This window comes from Podarcis raffonei, chromosome 9 (assembly GCF_027172205.1).
Source record: "Podarcis raffonei isolate rPodRaf1 chromosome 9, rPodRaf1.pri, whole genome shotgun sequence".
Taxonomy (NCBI): Eukaryota; Metazoa; Chordata; class Lepidosauria; order Squamata; family Lacertidae; genus Podarcis; species Podarcis raffonei.
Window position 1 is genome coordinate 40039664 of NC_070610.1, and position 17557 is coordinate 40057220.

The 17557-nt window shown below is 40.4% G+C and overlaps 1 protein-coding gene across 1 annotated transcript; it reads left to right on the top strand.

Annotated features, from left to right (window-relative positions):
* Nucleotides 1-3962: 3962 nt before the first annotated feature.
* ASIC5 (acid sensing ion channel subunit family member 5) lies at nt 3963-16786 on the top strand. Its single transcript, XM_053402711.1, has 10 exons — nt 3963-4036; nt 4565-4871; nt 5453-5684; nt 7676-7798; nt 8235-8384; nt 9473-9620; nt 11328-11384; nt 12016-12184; nt 15164-15255; nt 16156-16786. The coding sequence occupies exons 1-10, from the start codon at nt 3997-3999 to the stop codon at nt 16344-16346; spliced, it is 1509 nt and encodes a 502-aa protein (XP_053258686.1). The 5' UTR covers nt 3963-3996; the 3' UTR covers nt 16347-16786.
* The last annotated feature ends 771 nt before the right edge of the window (nt 16787-17557 follow it).

A 17557-nucleotide genomic window follows, 5' to 3' on the forward strand; every position in this document is an offset into this window, starting at 1 on the left:
GCTAGCTCTGTGTTAGGGAAATGTAAAAACTCCTAGTACATTTTAATTAAGGCAGTTGAAGCGTTATCTTATCAGAAAACAATTTAGGCAGCAATTCTATATATGCTTACCTATGAGTCCTCCTGGACTCAGTTGGGCTAATTCTGCATAGATATACCTAGAATAGTACTATAAATGTCAGAAATGGTTTAAAAGAAAAAAACCTTCCTCCTCCTCCTCCTCCTCCTCCATCTCCATAGCTGTATGTCTGCAAGGCAAACAAGCAGGAGGATGGCAATGGTGCCTAGTGGTTACAGGAGCATCCCCACAACTGGCAGCCCCTTACCTTTTTCCATGTATCTCAGGAATCCACTGGGCAAGATCCCCTGCAAAGCAAGTCCACATCACATAGTACTCAGGGCTGGGAGTGGCTATTATTGGGGGTCTCAGTAGTCGCCTTTCCAGAAGGATCCATGTGCACTGGCAGAGAAAGGAGTGTGTCGTGGGGGCGGTTTTTCCCAGGTGTCACTGCTGGGGGGGTGACAAAATGCTGGGCGGGGCCTGCAGCGCGCCCGAGCCACACATCTCTCCTGCGAGTGACACAGTGGCTTCGGCGCCCGCAGGCTCCACGCTGCCCCAGTCTGCCCGCTGCCTCCTCCTCAGCTGTAGGGCGGCTGAGTGGGAGGAGGAGGCAGGCTCCCTGGAGGCCCCGCGGAGTATCCTGCCCCAGCTTGCCCAGGCACCGGATCGGCTTGCTCCGCCGCTGTCCATGTGCAGGGCTTCAGATTGATCATGGACGCTGTAGAGCTGTTTGGAGAGCTGGGGCAACCTATGTGTGTGGGGCAGGGGTTTGACTGCCAGCCCTGAGTGTTTTGAACAGTAATCAGCAATTTTATATCTGAAGCAATCATTCTCGGGTGGGTGGGCAGAATAGGTTGTAATTTCCATCTAATTTCTACTTTAGAAATTCATGCTTCAGTCCATCTTTAGCAGTTTGGAGCCTATAGCTGCACTATGTTGGCAAATGTGGAAGATGAGATGGCCATCCTAAGAATATTGGAATCGTGCAAGTGTGAAAGGATATGCTTCAGCAAGCCATTCTGATTTGATAAGGAACGGAACGGAACGGAACGGAAAGGAAAGGAAAGGAAAGGAAAGGAAAGGAAAGGAAAGGAAAGGAAAGGAGAATGTGACAATCAACTGAGGCACTTCAGTATGACTCAGCACACACCAACTGAATAGAATGGTGTGGGAGGAGGGAAAACTGAAGGGATAATTTGGCCCATTTGTCAAGTTCTTAGATGGCTGAGCCTCTTGGTAACAATAATTTACATATAAAGGTACATAGTACTCCATTGGATGTGCCTCAACTGTTCTCTTCACCTTTCTTTTCTTCTTAGCTTTATCCAATTATAGTGCTTTGCATGTCTCTTCATCCTCAGGTTCTGAGTATATTTTAGGATGACAGCAGCCCCTCTTTTGGGGGGTGCCTAAAGATGCTGACAAGCCTACATGCATACAGGTATAAATGCACATGCAGTTTTGATCAGAACTGACACTTGAATGTGTGGACATGGACACAGGCCTAGGAGGCACAATTCTGATTAAAGTACGGCCACTGGGTGCAATACAGTCATACTGGATGTGTCCCATGAACAGAGCCTCCGTTATCAGAAATTCCTTTTCACAGCCACATATTAGTTTACTTCTGCAACATACCTTTTTCTTTCAGTTTCCCATAAGGTAGAAACATCTGGTACTCATTTTCCATTCTTCATCCTTCTGCTTGGTATGTGTGAAATTAGCCATACTATTCCAGGGAGGGATACTCTGGTGATAAAACTTAAAAGGCCTCCATCTGCTATCAATACTTGTTGGAGCAATTTACTATTATACATCCCGGCAACTTCTTGACCGCAGTGAAAATTGCATTTTTGCAACTCATACTAATCCTTTAATTTGTACATTTCCACTTACCTTTTGATTTTAATTTTTTTTAAAAAAGAAAAGAAAGAAATTAATAACATTAAATTGTGGGCATTTATCAGGGTCTCTCATGGACTATTTAGACAAATCCATTATCAAATCTGGATAGTCATGGACTATTTTGAGTTATGTTATGTCATAAAAAATATTAATACATATATATATATATATATATATATATATATATATATATATCTACCCTGTGGTTAAGTTTAAATGCTTCCTATGTTCCCTGAGCATTTTGTAATTTCCGCAGACACAGTGCCCTTTACGTTTAACCTCCATTTGTAATTAATAGTCTGCTTTAAGTAAATGGGAGATCCATTTACTCAAGGTTAAGCAAATAGCAGTTATGCAATATTAATAATCCAATCAGATACTCATTCTCAGTGGGAGGAATAGAGTTCAAGGTTTAACAAACTGCAAACTAGTTTGTAGCAAAGAAAGGCAGCAGGGGAGGGTGGTTTTTTTTAAAAAAATATAGTACTCTTAGCTTTAAAAATATATGTACGTGACATGACTTCAGGTCTGCAACCCGGGGTGGGGGCATCCTTTGCGAGTTCAGTAGACACAACCTTAAAAGAGCGTGGCCCAGAATTCTCTCCAGAGATATTTCTCTTGAACTTGGCTTCATATTCTGCTCCCTTGAAACAGAAAGATCCCTGAATAGTTACAGAGGACCGGTTATCACTTTGCATTTTATACTTGGTTATGATTGCTAAAGAACAAAACTGCATTCAATTCTGATGCAAACCAGCAGTCATCTATATCATCTTGCTAAATAGCAAGGAGACTCTTTTGCAACACATTAGGTGCAGAGAGGCAGTAATGAGGCTACTGATGTCTGGGCATTAGTGTAAACCATTTCACAAATACTAATGAAGCTGTTCAGTAGAATGAAGCATTTGCTGAATAAATCAGCTCTATCAATAAATTGCTTTGCTCAGTTCCTTGCCTCTATTAGCAGAAGAGAGATCTGGTTTATCAGTGCATCGGTGCTGTGCACCCTCTAGTGTTAGCCATGGAAATAAACTTTAATTTTTGATTTGCTTTCTGGAAATAGGTGGATTTTTCAGAGAGTGAATAAAAGAGAAGCACTTTGGACCCATTAAATACAAATTTTTCAAGATAAGTAACAAAGATCTCATTCTCGAAGGTAACTTTGAGGACTACGATCCTACCAAGTACCTTTGTCAAATTTCCACCCAATTACAACATTTAATTATATTATTAACAAGTTTTTTGAGAGTCCCACCAAAGATGAAAATGTGAAGCAATCTGTCAACCCCTGCTTGAGCAATACTGTCTACTTTGAGCTGAGTTTGAACTGAGCCATGCAGGGATAATGTGCCACCGACAGACAACATTTTATTGTGCTTCCTTTATTTTTTATCCTAATTGATAGATAAAGTTACGGAAGAGGTTCAAGTACCGTGCCAATAATTTTCTGACAAAGATTCCTCTCCCATTCTCCCACCCCCATACACAGGGTAGCATGGCATCCAAAATATTTAGAGGATATTATAAATAGATGCTGTTTCTTCGGCTAAAGGTCTGATATCATCTATTTATAATAACCTCTAAATGACAGGCATCTCTATGACCATGCTGGCTAATTTTCAGCAGCTACAAATTCTGTGTTCACAGATAAGTCTGCCAGCATGTGCAGCACAGTTCATACAATACCATTCTATGTTATTTAAAGAGGGAGAGGAAAGACAAAAATCCCATTGGTTGCTCAAAAGTCCCCGCTTTTATATAAACCCTCTGCATCCTGCTACTTTGGAAAATTAACCGACTCAATTATTTTTAAATTCCAGGAATTCTCCACTTTTATCTAGCCTGCCATACATTATCTGTGTTGAATCCTGTTGCTCACTTTAAAAAATGCTATGAGTATAGCAACAGAGGCATGTGAATTGCCTCTTGATGTGTATAAAATGTAATCCCCACCCCTTTCCTCATTTTATATAAGCTATTAACTGCCAGTCTTCTATAGCTGAATTTTCCTTTTCAAATAATATATGCCCAATGGAGAAGCTTAGGAAATTAAGTGGATTTCATGACAGAGGTATGTAACAGTAGCTACTACAATGCTATGCATCCTTGTCTATGTGGTATTCTTTTGGGGGGGGTGATAATTTAGATTTTCTGCAGATACAAATACTTTTCTTATGAAAAGAGGCATGAGTTTATGAATCTTTTGAGCATACTTTATCAGTAGATAATGACTGCAATCCTAGGCACACTTACCATTTCACAGTAACATCTAGTAAGACGCTGTGCTGTACTTGGTCTAGAAGTAAACAGTGAAGCAAGGCACTATACATTAAAATAGGGGAAATGTCTGTTAGTGCTACTTCCTGTAAAATTTTGAGTAATAAATGCTAATATTTGTCATTACTGCTTTAACCGATATTTTATCTCAATGCTTAGAGGCATATTCTAGATATGTAAACCTCTGTAACAAATGAATTAAATCTGGCAGTTCTACATTATGGCTTTTCCCTGCCATTGGGATCCACCTTGAAGCATCCTTTTCATTTGGTTTTGTAGGGAACCTATGTGCCAATAATTTTTCTTCTTGTCAAATGTTAAGGATTGTTGGAAAAAGCCAGGCTCTATTTAACCAGAAAACCACTGCCGTCTCTGGAAGAAAGGAAGAAGTATGATTATGAATTTGCAACTTCCACCTCATTCCATGGAGTGCACAATATTGTTCGTACAAGGAGCAAGAGCCGTAAGGCACTGTGGATGACAGTAGTCGTGGGCTCCATTTGTTTGGTTGCCTGGCAAATCGGCAGTCGTTTCGCCAATTATTTCAGCTGGCCCACAACAACATCGGTGGTAGTTCAGTATGTGGAAAACATAGAGTTTCCTGCTGTAACTTTTTGTAATCTGAACAGGTAAGGCACCGTTTACTTCCAGTAGGAATGGGAAAATGTGCTAATTTTGGTTTCTCTCAGTTTCTCATTCTTCCCATCTTCAGCCCAATTTTCTACATCAGTTTGTGAAGATTTTCTTTTTTTTTAAAGTTCTATTGAAAAATTCATGAAAAATTCTTCCTCTATACACCTTTTAATATACAATTTTATATGCATTTCTGTATGTTATTTTCACTGATACACTTTAATATATTCATTTTTGTACACTTTAGTTGGCTGGAGAACTGCTTTGCAAAATTCAGAAAAGTGTGAATTTGGAAGACTCTATGTGTGTTGGTTCACATGTTGTGTTGGAAGGTGCAAATTAAATAAGCCCACCTTAAAATGCAAATTACATTGAATTTCCCCTTAATTTCTATCCTTCTGCTAGATTTTCTATTAAGGTATATATAATATACATAGGTCTTCCATAAAATGCAATGCTATGACCAAATACCTGACTTGGACTCCTTACTCTGTTTCTTTTAAAAGTTTTAAGAGCTGCTTTGGAATTATCCCTTGGAATTCAGGCTTAACCCTGCTTTTATGGTTTATGCTCACAGGTTCCAAACCCAAGCAGTAGCTAACCTGAGCGCCATTTTCTTCCTGTGGAGCATAGTGTCGGGAGTGCTACATTTGTTCGATACTAGAGAAACGTTTGGCCAAGAGATAAAAGACTTCCTTCAGGGGAATCAAAATTTCAGCATCAAAGAATTCACAAGGAATAATGGTTTCTATCTCAACAACAGTACATTGTTGGATTGTGAATATTTTGGAGAGCCGTGTTATCCAGAGGTAATATTTTTGTTTCTATTATCAGAGGTAACATAGACATTGTGAGGGCATGTGAGTATGGAAACTCACAATCTAGTGATCACAATCTAGTGATCTGGAATGTATCACTTTCATATGGAGAGGAGACTGCATGTATGTACAAAGGACTAGATCGCATACGTTTTGTTGGGAGCTATTATTATGATACAAATTTTATTTCCTCAGTGGACATCCACCAATTGTGCACCTCAAAGACCAGAAAATAGGTCTGTAATTGCTTGTCTAAGGCTTGATAAAGCTTGACAAAAAATGTGACAAAAATCAAAAGGATGCTTCAGAAAGTCTACACCTATGAATTTCATCCCATGTTTTAAAATTCTGAATGACTTGATCTGGTTTGAAAGTGGGAATAAAGCACTCAGAATTCTTCATTGTTTTGTTTCTTTGGGAGGAATTCATCATACACTTTTCCAAATGTTCTGTCAGTGCTGAGACAAGTATATGTCATACAACCTGTAGGTTGTAATATTCTCGAGTATGCATGGTTGACAAAGGTAATGTTTGAGATAGTGAATTGTTGTATTGGTTGTGTGAAACAGCTGGTGAGTGAGAGTGTATGCATGGTTGTATATATATATTGTGTACTTTGAAATTCTATATTATTCTGCACTGTAATGCCCTCTGGTTTTATGTAAAACAAAAACCAAAAAGCGGATACTGTTTGTGTATTTTGTGAATCATTTGCTGCGCATTGTACTTGTGGTGCGAGGACCCGACCCCCGTGTCGAGGAATAAATACACAAGGACACATGATATATGGTTAATGGGCATGAAATGGCCACAACTTTATTGATTACAGCAGTGAAAAGGTATTGGCTTAGGCATTGGATGTTTAAAACATGGTGGGTTTATTCAGCAGTAGGTGGAGCCTGTTGATGCAAATCCAACGAAAGCTCACCCCTGATGTCACCGAGGGTCGTGCCATGGCCTCCCGCCAAGCAGGCATCGGACAGAATACACGACCGCCAGATTCCTTTAACGGAATACCCCTAAATTGAAGGTATAGGCGATGGCCACACCTAGCTCTTCGACACAGTACAACACATTAATCCAATGCCTAACCTACCCACCAATACCACAAAAGTTGTGATGATTGCTACGAGGTAGGTGAAAAAACCAAAAGGCCGAGTGCCAAATGGAAAAATTCCTACCAGGCCCCCCAGGCAACCGGGGCGACCAACCTAAGGTCCATAGCAAGGCCAAGTGACCTAAGCCCTAACCTAAAGGGAGTGGAGGGTGGGTGACTCGTGACGGTGCGGCGAAGAGTGAGACTGAGGCGAGGCTGGCGCCACAGCATTAAGCTGCCAGGCACGCCCCCCGGAGGCACCTGATTGGCTACCTGCCGGTGGGCGTGGGCGCCAGCCAGGTAAGTGAGGGATAGCAGGGGGCTCCCGCCCCCTGGGCGGGGCTCGGCTTCCGCCCACAACCACTCCCCTCTCTTCAAGGGAGGAGAGTCCTTATTGTTCGTGTAAATCTCTTTCAGATCTTTTCAATAGTAAATGGAATAAATAAATAAATAAATAAACTGTTGACAGACACTGCTCTGAGGCATTTTGTTGCTTTGGGCAAAATTATAAATAATTCCCAGGACACCAATCAAAATGCTTGTTACCTGAGGCTGAAAATATGGTATAGACTTTCTTTCCCCACCTGGCAGTAAAAAATACAATGATAATAAATAAATAACAGTTTTATGTTCCTTCATGACACCCTAAATCAGATGCCTGGGACATCCTCCTCATTCTGCCTCACCTATTGGTAAGGCCAGTTTTTACCTCAGGTACAACCCTAGGAACCATAAGGAAGTGCAGCCAAGAGGTTAAATGGGTTTCACTTCACATTTTCATCCAAAATAAATCCAAATCTATAGCTACAGTTCTCTGTGAACATACTTACTTAATATTTGGTGAGCTAATTCAATTTCTTATTTTCTTTAACTTTCTTCATGGAAGAACTTTGAACATGTCTTCACTGAATATGGAAACTGCTTCACCTTTAATCACATTAACATTCCAGCAAAAAGAAGAGTGAGTGCCTCTGGAAGGGGCCTGAGTTTGCTTTTCGATGTCAAACAGGTAGAGATATTCAAAATGTTTCTACAATGCGAGCGCAAAACCTTGATGATAAAGGACAGGGCATGTGGGTCACTATAATGGTACAAGTTCTTTAAAAACAAAGCAAAAAAATAATAATACATACATGATTGAAGTTTCCCACAAAGTCAAATTTCATAAGTAAAACTTATGAAAGCCCTAGAATATAATCTGCATCCTGAAACTTAATTTGCGTTGACAGATTTTGAATTGGTGTGAAATCTGATGTAGAGTCAGATGATAAGTGATACATAGTGGATTACAAAATGAAAATGCTGCATGTATACTATTGTTTTTCTCTTAATGTTAATTATGGTAGTAGATAATTTTTTGCCAAGGCAATTCACAGTTCAGTGTGACTGATCTGAAAATTATCCTCTGTAATTTTACTGTAACCCTTCAATGCCTTGTGTCCTAGGCAGAGTTCACCGACGACCCTGCTCTTGGTTTTGTTGATGTTGGCATCACATTTGCCATCCACTCACCTAAAGCGCCTCCCCGATTTGATGGTTTAGGTATATCAACCCCAGTAGGAATGCATGCTCATGCTGCAATCCAACAGGTGAAGGTAAGCATTAGAGGAAGACACAGAGAAATGGAAGTACAGTGGTACCTCGGGTTAAGTACTTAATTCGTTCCAGAGGTCCGTTCTTAACCTGAAACTGTTCTTAACCTGAAGCACCACTTTAGCTAATGGGGCCTCCTGCTGCCACCGCGCCACCGCTGTGCGATTTCTATTCTCATCCTGAAGCAAAGTTCTTAACCCGAGGTACTATTTCTGGGTTAGTGGAGTCTGTAACCTGAAGTGTATGTAACCTGAAGCGTATGTAACCTGAGGTACCACTGAGAGCCAGTGTGGTGTAGTGGTTAAGAGTGGTAGGCTCGTAATCTGGTGAACCGGGTTCGCGTCTCCGCTCCTCCACATGCAGCTGCTGGGTGACCTTGGGCCAGTCACACTTCTTTGAAGTCTCTCAGCCCCACTCACCTCACAGAGTGTTTGTTGTGGGGGAGGAAGGGAAAGGAGAATGTTAGCCGCTTTAAGACTCCTGAAGGGGAGTGAAAGGCAGGATATCAAATCCAACTCTTCTTCTTCTTCTTCACTGTATGGCTAGCCACTTTAAAGTCCAATAAACTGCATATGCAATCATCATTATTGATAATAACAATATTAAACAATATTAAAAGACAATATTAAAAATCAATTAAAGCAATTAACCCCTAATGATTGACAACTTTAAAATATTAGCAAGACTTTAAAATGACAAGGCACACAGGAAAAAGCAGAGTAAAAATTTAATTTGATATAATACTCCAGCTCAGTTCTATGTTCAAACTCCAATGTATACCTAGAGCTTCCTACCCAGAAAATCTTACCCATTCAGTTGCACACCGAGCATCCATCTTGAATCAGGAGAAATTGAAGCTAGCTGGGGCCGGTCAGGCTGTCCTCTGGGGGCAGCCCTGCAGAACAACAATCAAGTTTACTACCAAGTCTTTTAATTTAATTCAGTTTGGTCTGGTCCAACAACAACAACAACAAATCTTTTGCAGCAATCTGTGTATGCGTGGAGGTGGGAATGGAGGTGGTTTTTGTTCAATTAAAACTTGACAGTAGCAATGTATATAACGTATGTCGTGCCATTTCTTTCATTCAAGACAATTATTCAAGAATACCCTTGGGGAGAATGCAAGCCAAACATCAAACTTCAGCACCACAAGATCTATAGCACCTACGGATGCCTACAAGAATGCAAGGCACGCCATATTCAAAACCAGTGTGGATGCTTACCGTTCATGCTCCCAGGTATAACTGGGCAGGTATAAGTTGCTTTATTTGTTTGCAGTGTTCAAAGAAATCCAACAAGAGTGTGCGGATCACAGCTTGGGGGGATGCCTTTAGCCCCTGCTTTTTTTCTTTAAAAATATTTAGGGGTACTCTCATTTTGACTCAAGAAAATCACCATTTTATAGTTTAAATCGGGGGGGATACAGTAAATGGACAAAAGTACAAAGATTCCCAAAATGTTTAGGGGTATGCATCCCCCCAGAAAAAAAGCACTGCCTTTAGCCAATTTTGAGCTATCTGCTCACTAGTAAGACCTATGCACAAGCAGGGAGGGCGAAAAAAAGGCAAAGGTCTGAAGTGACTCGCGGCAGCCCCTCACACAATTTGGAACCCTTATTGTGTAGGGTTCCTAACAGTACAAGGAGAAAGAATGCCCCGGTTCACCCTTTCACCCTCCCTGACTTGTAGGGCAATGGGAGGTGGGGCTTAGTGCTCCCACCCCTGCTCCCCTTGCACAGCATGCAAGCATATGACATTGCTGTAGAGTCTTTATGGATTACTTTCTGTGCAGGCAGAGCATCCCAAACTTTTTCCTGCTGCCTCTGAGCCTCTGCAGAGCGGTGGAGGTACTGCCACATCCACAGCCTGGCTGCTCAGGGCGATGGTAGCAGAAGGCAGAAGGGCAGGCAGATCAGGCCCAATCCCTGTATCAGCTTCAGGTTACTGCAGATCCAGGCCAAGATTAGGACCAATGCCAGCTAGTATCAGCTGGGAGAGCAGCTTGGGATCCAGTGGATCCAGAGCCAGCTCAGTTTCATCCCTGCAGTTGAAATGGCCCATTTGGAGGCTTTCTGGCAGGCTCTGCTAGCAGGAATACCACCAACATGCCTTTCACCCACCCAAATGTTCAAAGGGTGCATGTTCTGCACTGGCAGAGTGACAAAAGTATCACTCCATCAGTGGTGGCCAGAGGAAGGACAGCTGAATCAGCAGAAGCAATCAGTGCTGCTCGGCATAAGGAGGAGGGATTGAAGTATAGTCTCAGACAGCTTAGTTTCAAAGTTAAGTCCTTAATTGCTTAAGGAATCACCTCGTGCATAAATGACAGCTGAATAATGAAACCATTAGGATAGAAACAGGCCACCTGCAGCCTAAGGGTCTAATAAAGCTCTCATGTACCCCTCACCTTATTTTCAAAAGCTCTCAGCAAGAATGATCTGTCTCTGCCCAAGCAGTCCTCCCGTGGAACAGAGAGAAAAGGAGTTGGCAATAGGTGAATCAAGGGGCTAGCCTGCCCACCAGAGGTTCAGCTCTGCGTATCCAGTCCCTAACATACTACCATCAGATAATGTCATGATGATGATATGATGATGAATTGCATTTCTTACCTGCCCGAAGGTGTCCGGGTTGAGATACAGCCATATAAAAACACAACATTAAAATTGGGGTACTAAAGATATATTTCTCAGGGGTCAAAAGCCAGGGTAAAATTAATGCATAGCAAAAAGATTGCCCATCCTCGGCTCCGGTGCTATGAGTGTTTCTACATGAGCTTCAAGTTGATACATACAGGCATCAAATTCTTTGCTTTACTTGCTGGGGTCACTTGCTTATTGGTTATTATTGGTTTACCAAACAGATGGATTCAAATGTGTGTTTTGATACCTTTGTCTTTGTGGTTTTTCTCTCCTTCCCTACTCCCTCTTCTTCACACCTGTTGAAAAGGAAATGGCACAGAATGTGACTTGGACAAATTTTACAATTGTGTTTCTCCTGAACTGTGTAAGTAAAGCCAAAGTCAAATACTAGAGCCAGTTTCATACGTCTGCAACTGGCAACCAGCTGGACCAGTGCGGGTGGGGGCATGTCTCACATTTTTACCAACCTGTGGAATCCCAGTCACACAAAAGCATCATTTGCACCAGGACAGTCAGGCTTAGGGGGAAATCCCAGAGCCTGGGATATTCTGCTGATTGGGAACGGTTTATTATGGAAAGGAGAGACTTGATTTTTCTCAGAATACTTTAAATGATCCCAGCTGAAAGTTGTGTTTAGACAAACCATAAATAACATTCTAAATGTACTCTTCCAATCATCTGTACAGTTTTGGTTTGATTTCATAAGTTCCAAATGCTGAAGAAATTCAGTATAAAATACAGGCACCTATTTTTAGTGGGAAATCACACACTACCATCTTTCTACGACTTAGAATGTAAGGCTGCTGACATAGATTCAAATTATCACCAAATCCTGCAATATAATATAATATTTATTATGCTTTATTAACTCATTTGCTTGGGATGATAAACTCAATCTATTTTTTGTTGATTTCACTATGGCTGCTTGCAGATGGTGGTGAACATGAAAGTCGCCTAGAGTGGGCATTTATGTTTGAAATTGGTTCCCATTTTAGATAAAATTGAGCTCGCAGGATTGTGTACAGCAGGAACACATAATTCCACTTGCCCTGTGCCTTGTGAGGAAACAGATTATCCAACCACCATTTCCTATTCAACTTTTGAAAGTGAAAAGGCTTTGAAATTTCTTTCTACAAAGCTGAAGAAACATCCAGAATATATCAGGTATTTTTCTTCTTCATTGTCATGCTGTCAAGAAATGTGTTTTACACAAGAGCAACCTTTATTAACCAAACTGAAGACATTTTCAAGAGATGTCGGACCCAAAGAGTTACTATAATTCAATGGCTTCTATTTTATTATTTATTTCATATATCTATATACTGTTTAATACTAAAGCAGCAGCTCGAAAGAACGTGAAGTGCAAGTAGATAAATAGGTACCGCTCCAGCAGAAAGGTAAACAATATTTCTGTGTGCTGCTCTGGTTCTCCAGAAGCGGCTTAATCATGCTGGCCACATGACCTGGAAAAACTGTCGGTTCCCTCGGCCAATAAAGTGAGATGAGCGCTGCAACCCGAGTCGTCCGTGACTGGACCTAATGGTCAGGGGTCCCTTTACCTTTAAACAATAAACTGGGAGAACTACAAAGTATGCGAGTCCCACTATCTGCCTTTTCGCTATATGAAAATTCACTTATCCAAACATAAATAATTATGCCCAAACCTTGCTATACACACCACAGATTCAGATATCTGAACAGCCAGAGTTTGCCTACTTCCTTCCTTGCTTGCTTGTTTATGCTTTGCTGGTTGGTGACAAGGAGGGAGCAAGCAAGATCAGACAAATCAGCCGGCAGGACAGTTGTTTCTTCTTTGCCTTTCTTTTGCTGGTTGCCTGCAGCCATTACAGAAAGAACCCATTGAAAAAGCAGGGGAGAGATCAGAAAAAAATCCAGATTAGAAATGCTCCCATAGGAATCTTTGGAAATTGTGGACTCGTTATGTGAATGCTTGCCTAACGAATGATTTCCAGGCAACACATTGTGTTTGGTAAGCAGGACCTGTGTGTACAAAATAATACAAAACTACAATATAGTACAATATTAAACAATAAAATCTCCCAAATCTCCCAAAAGTAAAACATATAGCATCACTTTGTGAAAACGTTTTGAGTCAGGGATCTCTGATCTCTGATCTCTTCACCCAATATCCTCCCCCCCAAGCAAAAATATATAACTTCTGCAAGGGTAGTTATGTTGCCCTGCAACAGCAAAAACACAGAGGCACCTTTGAAAAAACCTAATAGATTTATGGTAACATAAGCTTATAAATCACAGGCTCTTTAAAAATGTTTATAATCCAAAATAAATTTTAAAGTTCACTCTTCTATAGATGAGGACTCCTTAGTTTATCTTCATTATCACTGGAAAGGTCTCTGATTTTATCAACACTAAAAGCAGTTTTATTAATGATTATGTTATATTAATCTTGTGAAGATCAAACTATAGAAGATCCGTGCTTAGATCTCACATTTCCCCTACTGTTTATTTAATGGAGCTGGAGGAGGCTATGGCTTGGGGGAAAGTTCTTAACTCTGTTCCTCCTGTGACATTTTCTAATCTACCGTATTTTTCGCTCTATAACACGCACCCGACCATAACACGCACGTAGTTTTTAGAGGAGGAAAATCCGTAGGCATGCCACCCGTAGGCATTCCCTCCATAACACGCACAGACATTTCCCCTTATTTTCTAGGAGGAAAAAAGTGAGTGTTATGGTGCAAAAAATACGGTACTATTAGCTCTACTTGGCAGCGGGTGAGACTAGAGGAATGGCCCCCCATTGCCACTGCTCTGATCAAAATTGCACAAAACAAATGAATTCTAGGTTAATTTTTTCCTTAAACTTTTTTATTTTTGTTATTTATTTGTTATTTATTGTTTTGTGCAATTTCTTGGTTCTGTGACTGTCTTTTTTCCACTGATCAAAATTGCAGCTGCTTTTAATGAAAGTTAGAAATGCTATGGATCTTCCCCACCCTGTGCGATGGTGTCTTCATAACAACATTTTAATTTTACTCCTTCTGACATTTGATTACTGTTCACAAATGGGGTACTATCTAGCAATTAGTCACTGAAGCATGACAAATTACAGGGAAATGTTTCTGTTCCCAAGTGATTAACCAGTCAGGATCAAACAAACATATTAATGAGTTTAACATCATAAATTAACTAATAGTTATCCATTGATTTTTCAGAAACTTTAAAAGGTAGTTTCAACTATTTACAGCCCTATTCCAAATATGTATTGTGGTATTGCCTCAGCTACCTCAGGAAGCCCAAACTGTGGGATCCATTAGCAGGGTCATTATGGTAATTATAACACAACAGGTTTAAAATGGAGAAGGTCCTTGAAGAAAGGAGTGCGAGTTGAGCCTTCATTTTTAGAGCTAGGATTGCCTAACATTGATTTATTAAACAAAATTTAATGGTTCAACTAAACGTTCATAAAAAAACCTATTAGCTCAGAATTTAAGTAATAGCTAGGCCAAGGTGAAGCACTCAAAGCTGGTCACCAGCAATCATTTGAACTGAGTAAGTAAATACTTACTATCTCAATGGTGTCATTTTTCATTGTTATCTAGTGATCCTAGGAATTTTAGTACATTTTGCAGCAACAAATGAGGGTTGCCACTAAGTGTACACTCAGCCCAGAGTTTCTGCTCACCTTATCTCTTTGGCACATGTACCTAAATGAAACATTCATGTTCCCAGGCATTTATCCGTTTGTCACATCCAAACATTATATTTTTAGAATCATATTTATTTTTAAAAAACCTGTAGATATGTGCTAAAAAACCCAAGGACATTATCCAGTCTTTCTGCCTACCTGGATAATCTGTTCCATGCACAAGAGTTGCCTGCTTCCCATTGGAAGTTACCCTTCTTCCCACTGGGATATTTCTTATGAGAAGACGCAGGGGCTCATAAGAACCGATTAGGCTGACGTTATAATATGTGAAAAAAGTGTGCTGCAGAATCAAATTCTATGTTCTCTCCACCTCCCCACGATTTCGGATTATTGTTACTTTGTTTAAAGCATGAATAGTATTTTCTGCAGATGGTGATGGCTAGATTGATCATCATGATGTTAATAAAAAGTAATAAAATTGCATAATAAAAGTGTGCCTTTATTATCCATAGGCGTAACCTTGTATATATTGACATTAGATATCATGATTTGAATTACAAAATGACCCGGCAGCAGAAGGCATTGAGTGTATCTGAGCTACTTGGTAAGTGACCCAAATGCACTTTAAAAACCCCTACATTTCTGTGTGATCACAGTAATGAAGTAGTTGTTGACATAATTATTTCTATGCTGCATCACATTATCCCTGTTTTCTTAATTCACATTATTTGGATCATGAAATATAACTATCTTTACTAGAGGATGGTATTCAACAGTGGGCAGTATATAGTGGGTAGTATATATTTTTTTTACTCAGAATAGAATCAATAAACATGACTAAGTTAGGGTCAATAATTTCAGTGGGTCTACTCTGAGTAAAAAACAGTTGAATACCACCCAGTATTTCTGTATAATACATTTCAGTTTGTTTGCTAACAGAAGAATCAAGTCTTGTTTTACACTAGGTTACAGCACAATAATATTTATTTAGAAGTAATTTCCACTATGTTCAATAGGTAAGTGTGTATGGTATTTTAGTTTCACTTTGGGCCCACAGAAACCTGTAGAAGTTATTAATAGATTTCAACAGGGTTGCATAACGGAAGTGGTCGTTCTGGTGAGTATTTTGTATCTGAAGCGCAAAATTTATTGAGTTTTGAAATGGATCTTATTCAACATTGTGCAAGTACATTTCTGTTTCAGCAAGGGTCTTCCCCTTGCTCTCTGCCCCAACAATGCTTTTTGGAATGTTCTGGAGCATATTTGGGGGCATGTTGGGGTTACAGGAGGGAGGATAGGAAGGGGAAGTCCCATTGTGATGACATAAGTCCATTTCATTAGAGGGCAGCCACAGTTGGCTTTCACTCAGTGTGTCAGTGATTTCAAGACTGAAGGCTAGCATCCCAATCCTGAACACATTTAGATAGAATTAAATCATACTAATGTCGATAGTATATAGAGGCACAGAATTGCTGGACCAATCTCTTTATTTCTTTCATTACAGCTGATGTTGGTGGCCAACTTGGTTTGTTTTGTGGAGCCAGTATGATTACGATCATAGAGGTTGTGGAATATATTTTCACCAACTTCTGTTGGATGTGTGTCTTTCTTCTACTGAAAGCACCAGAAGTGCCCAACTGGAATACAACAGATCAGAATGCACAAACACACAAAAGAAGAATACAAGAATGTTAAGGGCTTGCAGAAAGGGAATGGAAGAAGGTGAAATTTTCTTTTCAGTAAATGACATTTCCTTCTGAAAATAATGCAAGATAAAACAGTATTCAGTTCATACTTATTTCTCTGATGCAAGTCCAGAAAACAGATATTAGGGAAGGCAAGTATTTATGAATGCAGGGCTTGCTTATCCTGGTAGTCTGCACCGTCACAGAGAACACAGAATTTCCTCGTGTACAATAGAATTCACATTAGTCCACATTTATGTCAGTGGGATGTAGGTGTGCCTAATTCTCATTGGAGTGCACAAAATGACATTCCCCCATCCCAACTTATAATTGGTTCACTCTCTCTAAGTTTTATTGGATAACTTTCATAGGAAACTGAGTGGGGTGGGGTGTCCTAGAATTCTCCTAAGCTTGGAAAGGTCCTCCACCATCGCTATCCCTCTGGGTGGTAGCTTCCTCCCCCACCTGCCCTGCTCCTTTCCAGCAATTTCTCAACTGAAGAGCCAAAATTGGCCAAGACAATTGACCTGATGGAGGTCATGGATTCAATATGAATTACCTTGGTTCTCGTCTCAAATGAAGGCATCTGAGCATGCCCATGTTGATAGGAGTTCTTGAAATGGCCATTTTTATTTCTGAAGATGTATTTATCAGGAGAGCAATTGTACAGCTAAAGCGCATGACACAACTTCCATGTATCCTGCCACTTAAAGGCTAGCGGGTGCTCAAAAGGATGCCTCTACCTCCATCCTTCGGTAAGGAAGTTCCTTGTCATTCAGTAGTCAAGATGCGCATGAGATGTAGTCATGTAGCAAATTCATGATTATTAGATGTACAGCTGAACACATAATAGGCATATGCACATGTGAGCATGATTGGCACATGAGTGTGTATTTGATGATGCAAGACTGTACTAATGAACCTGATAAAGGTGCAAACTGAAATTATAATTCACTGTGAATTCGGCTTCATTTGGGATAGTCTGCTAATTTTCGCATGCAAAAGTCAAGTTGGACTAGCATAGCAAACTGCAGACCGATAATGCTTGCTGTTGGGTGCAGGTCATGAATCTACACAGAAGGAAGAATGATTTGGAGTGAGGGTTTCCCACTAAATCACTCTGTCACTGCTAAATGCTATGTGCTCATGCTTCCATAGAGATACAGGACCTCAGGCACCTCCACTTGCTGCCTTTTTCTCCTCCTGCCTTTCCTTAGAAGC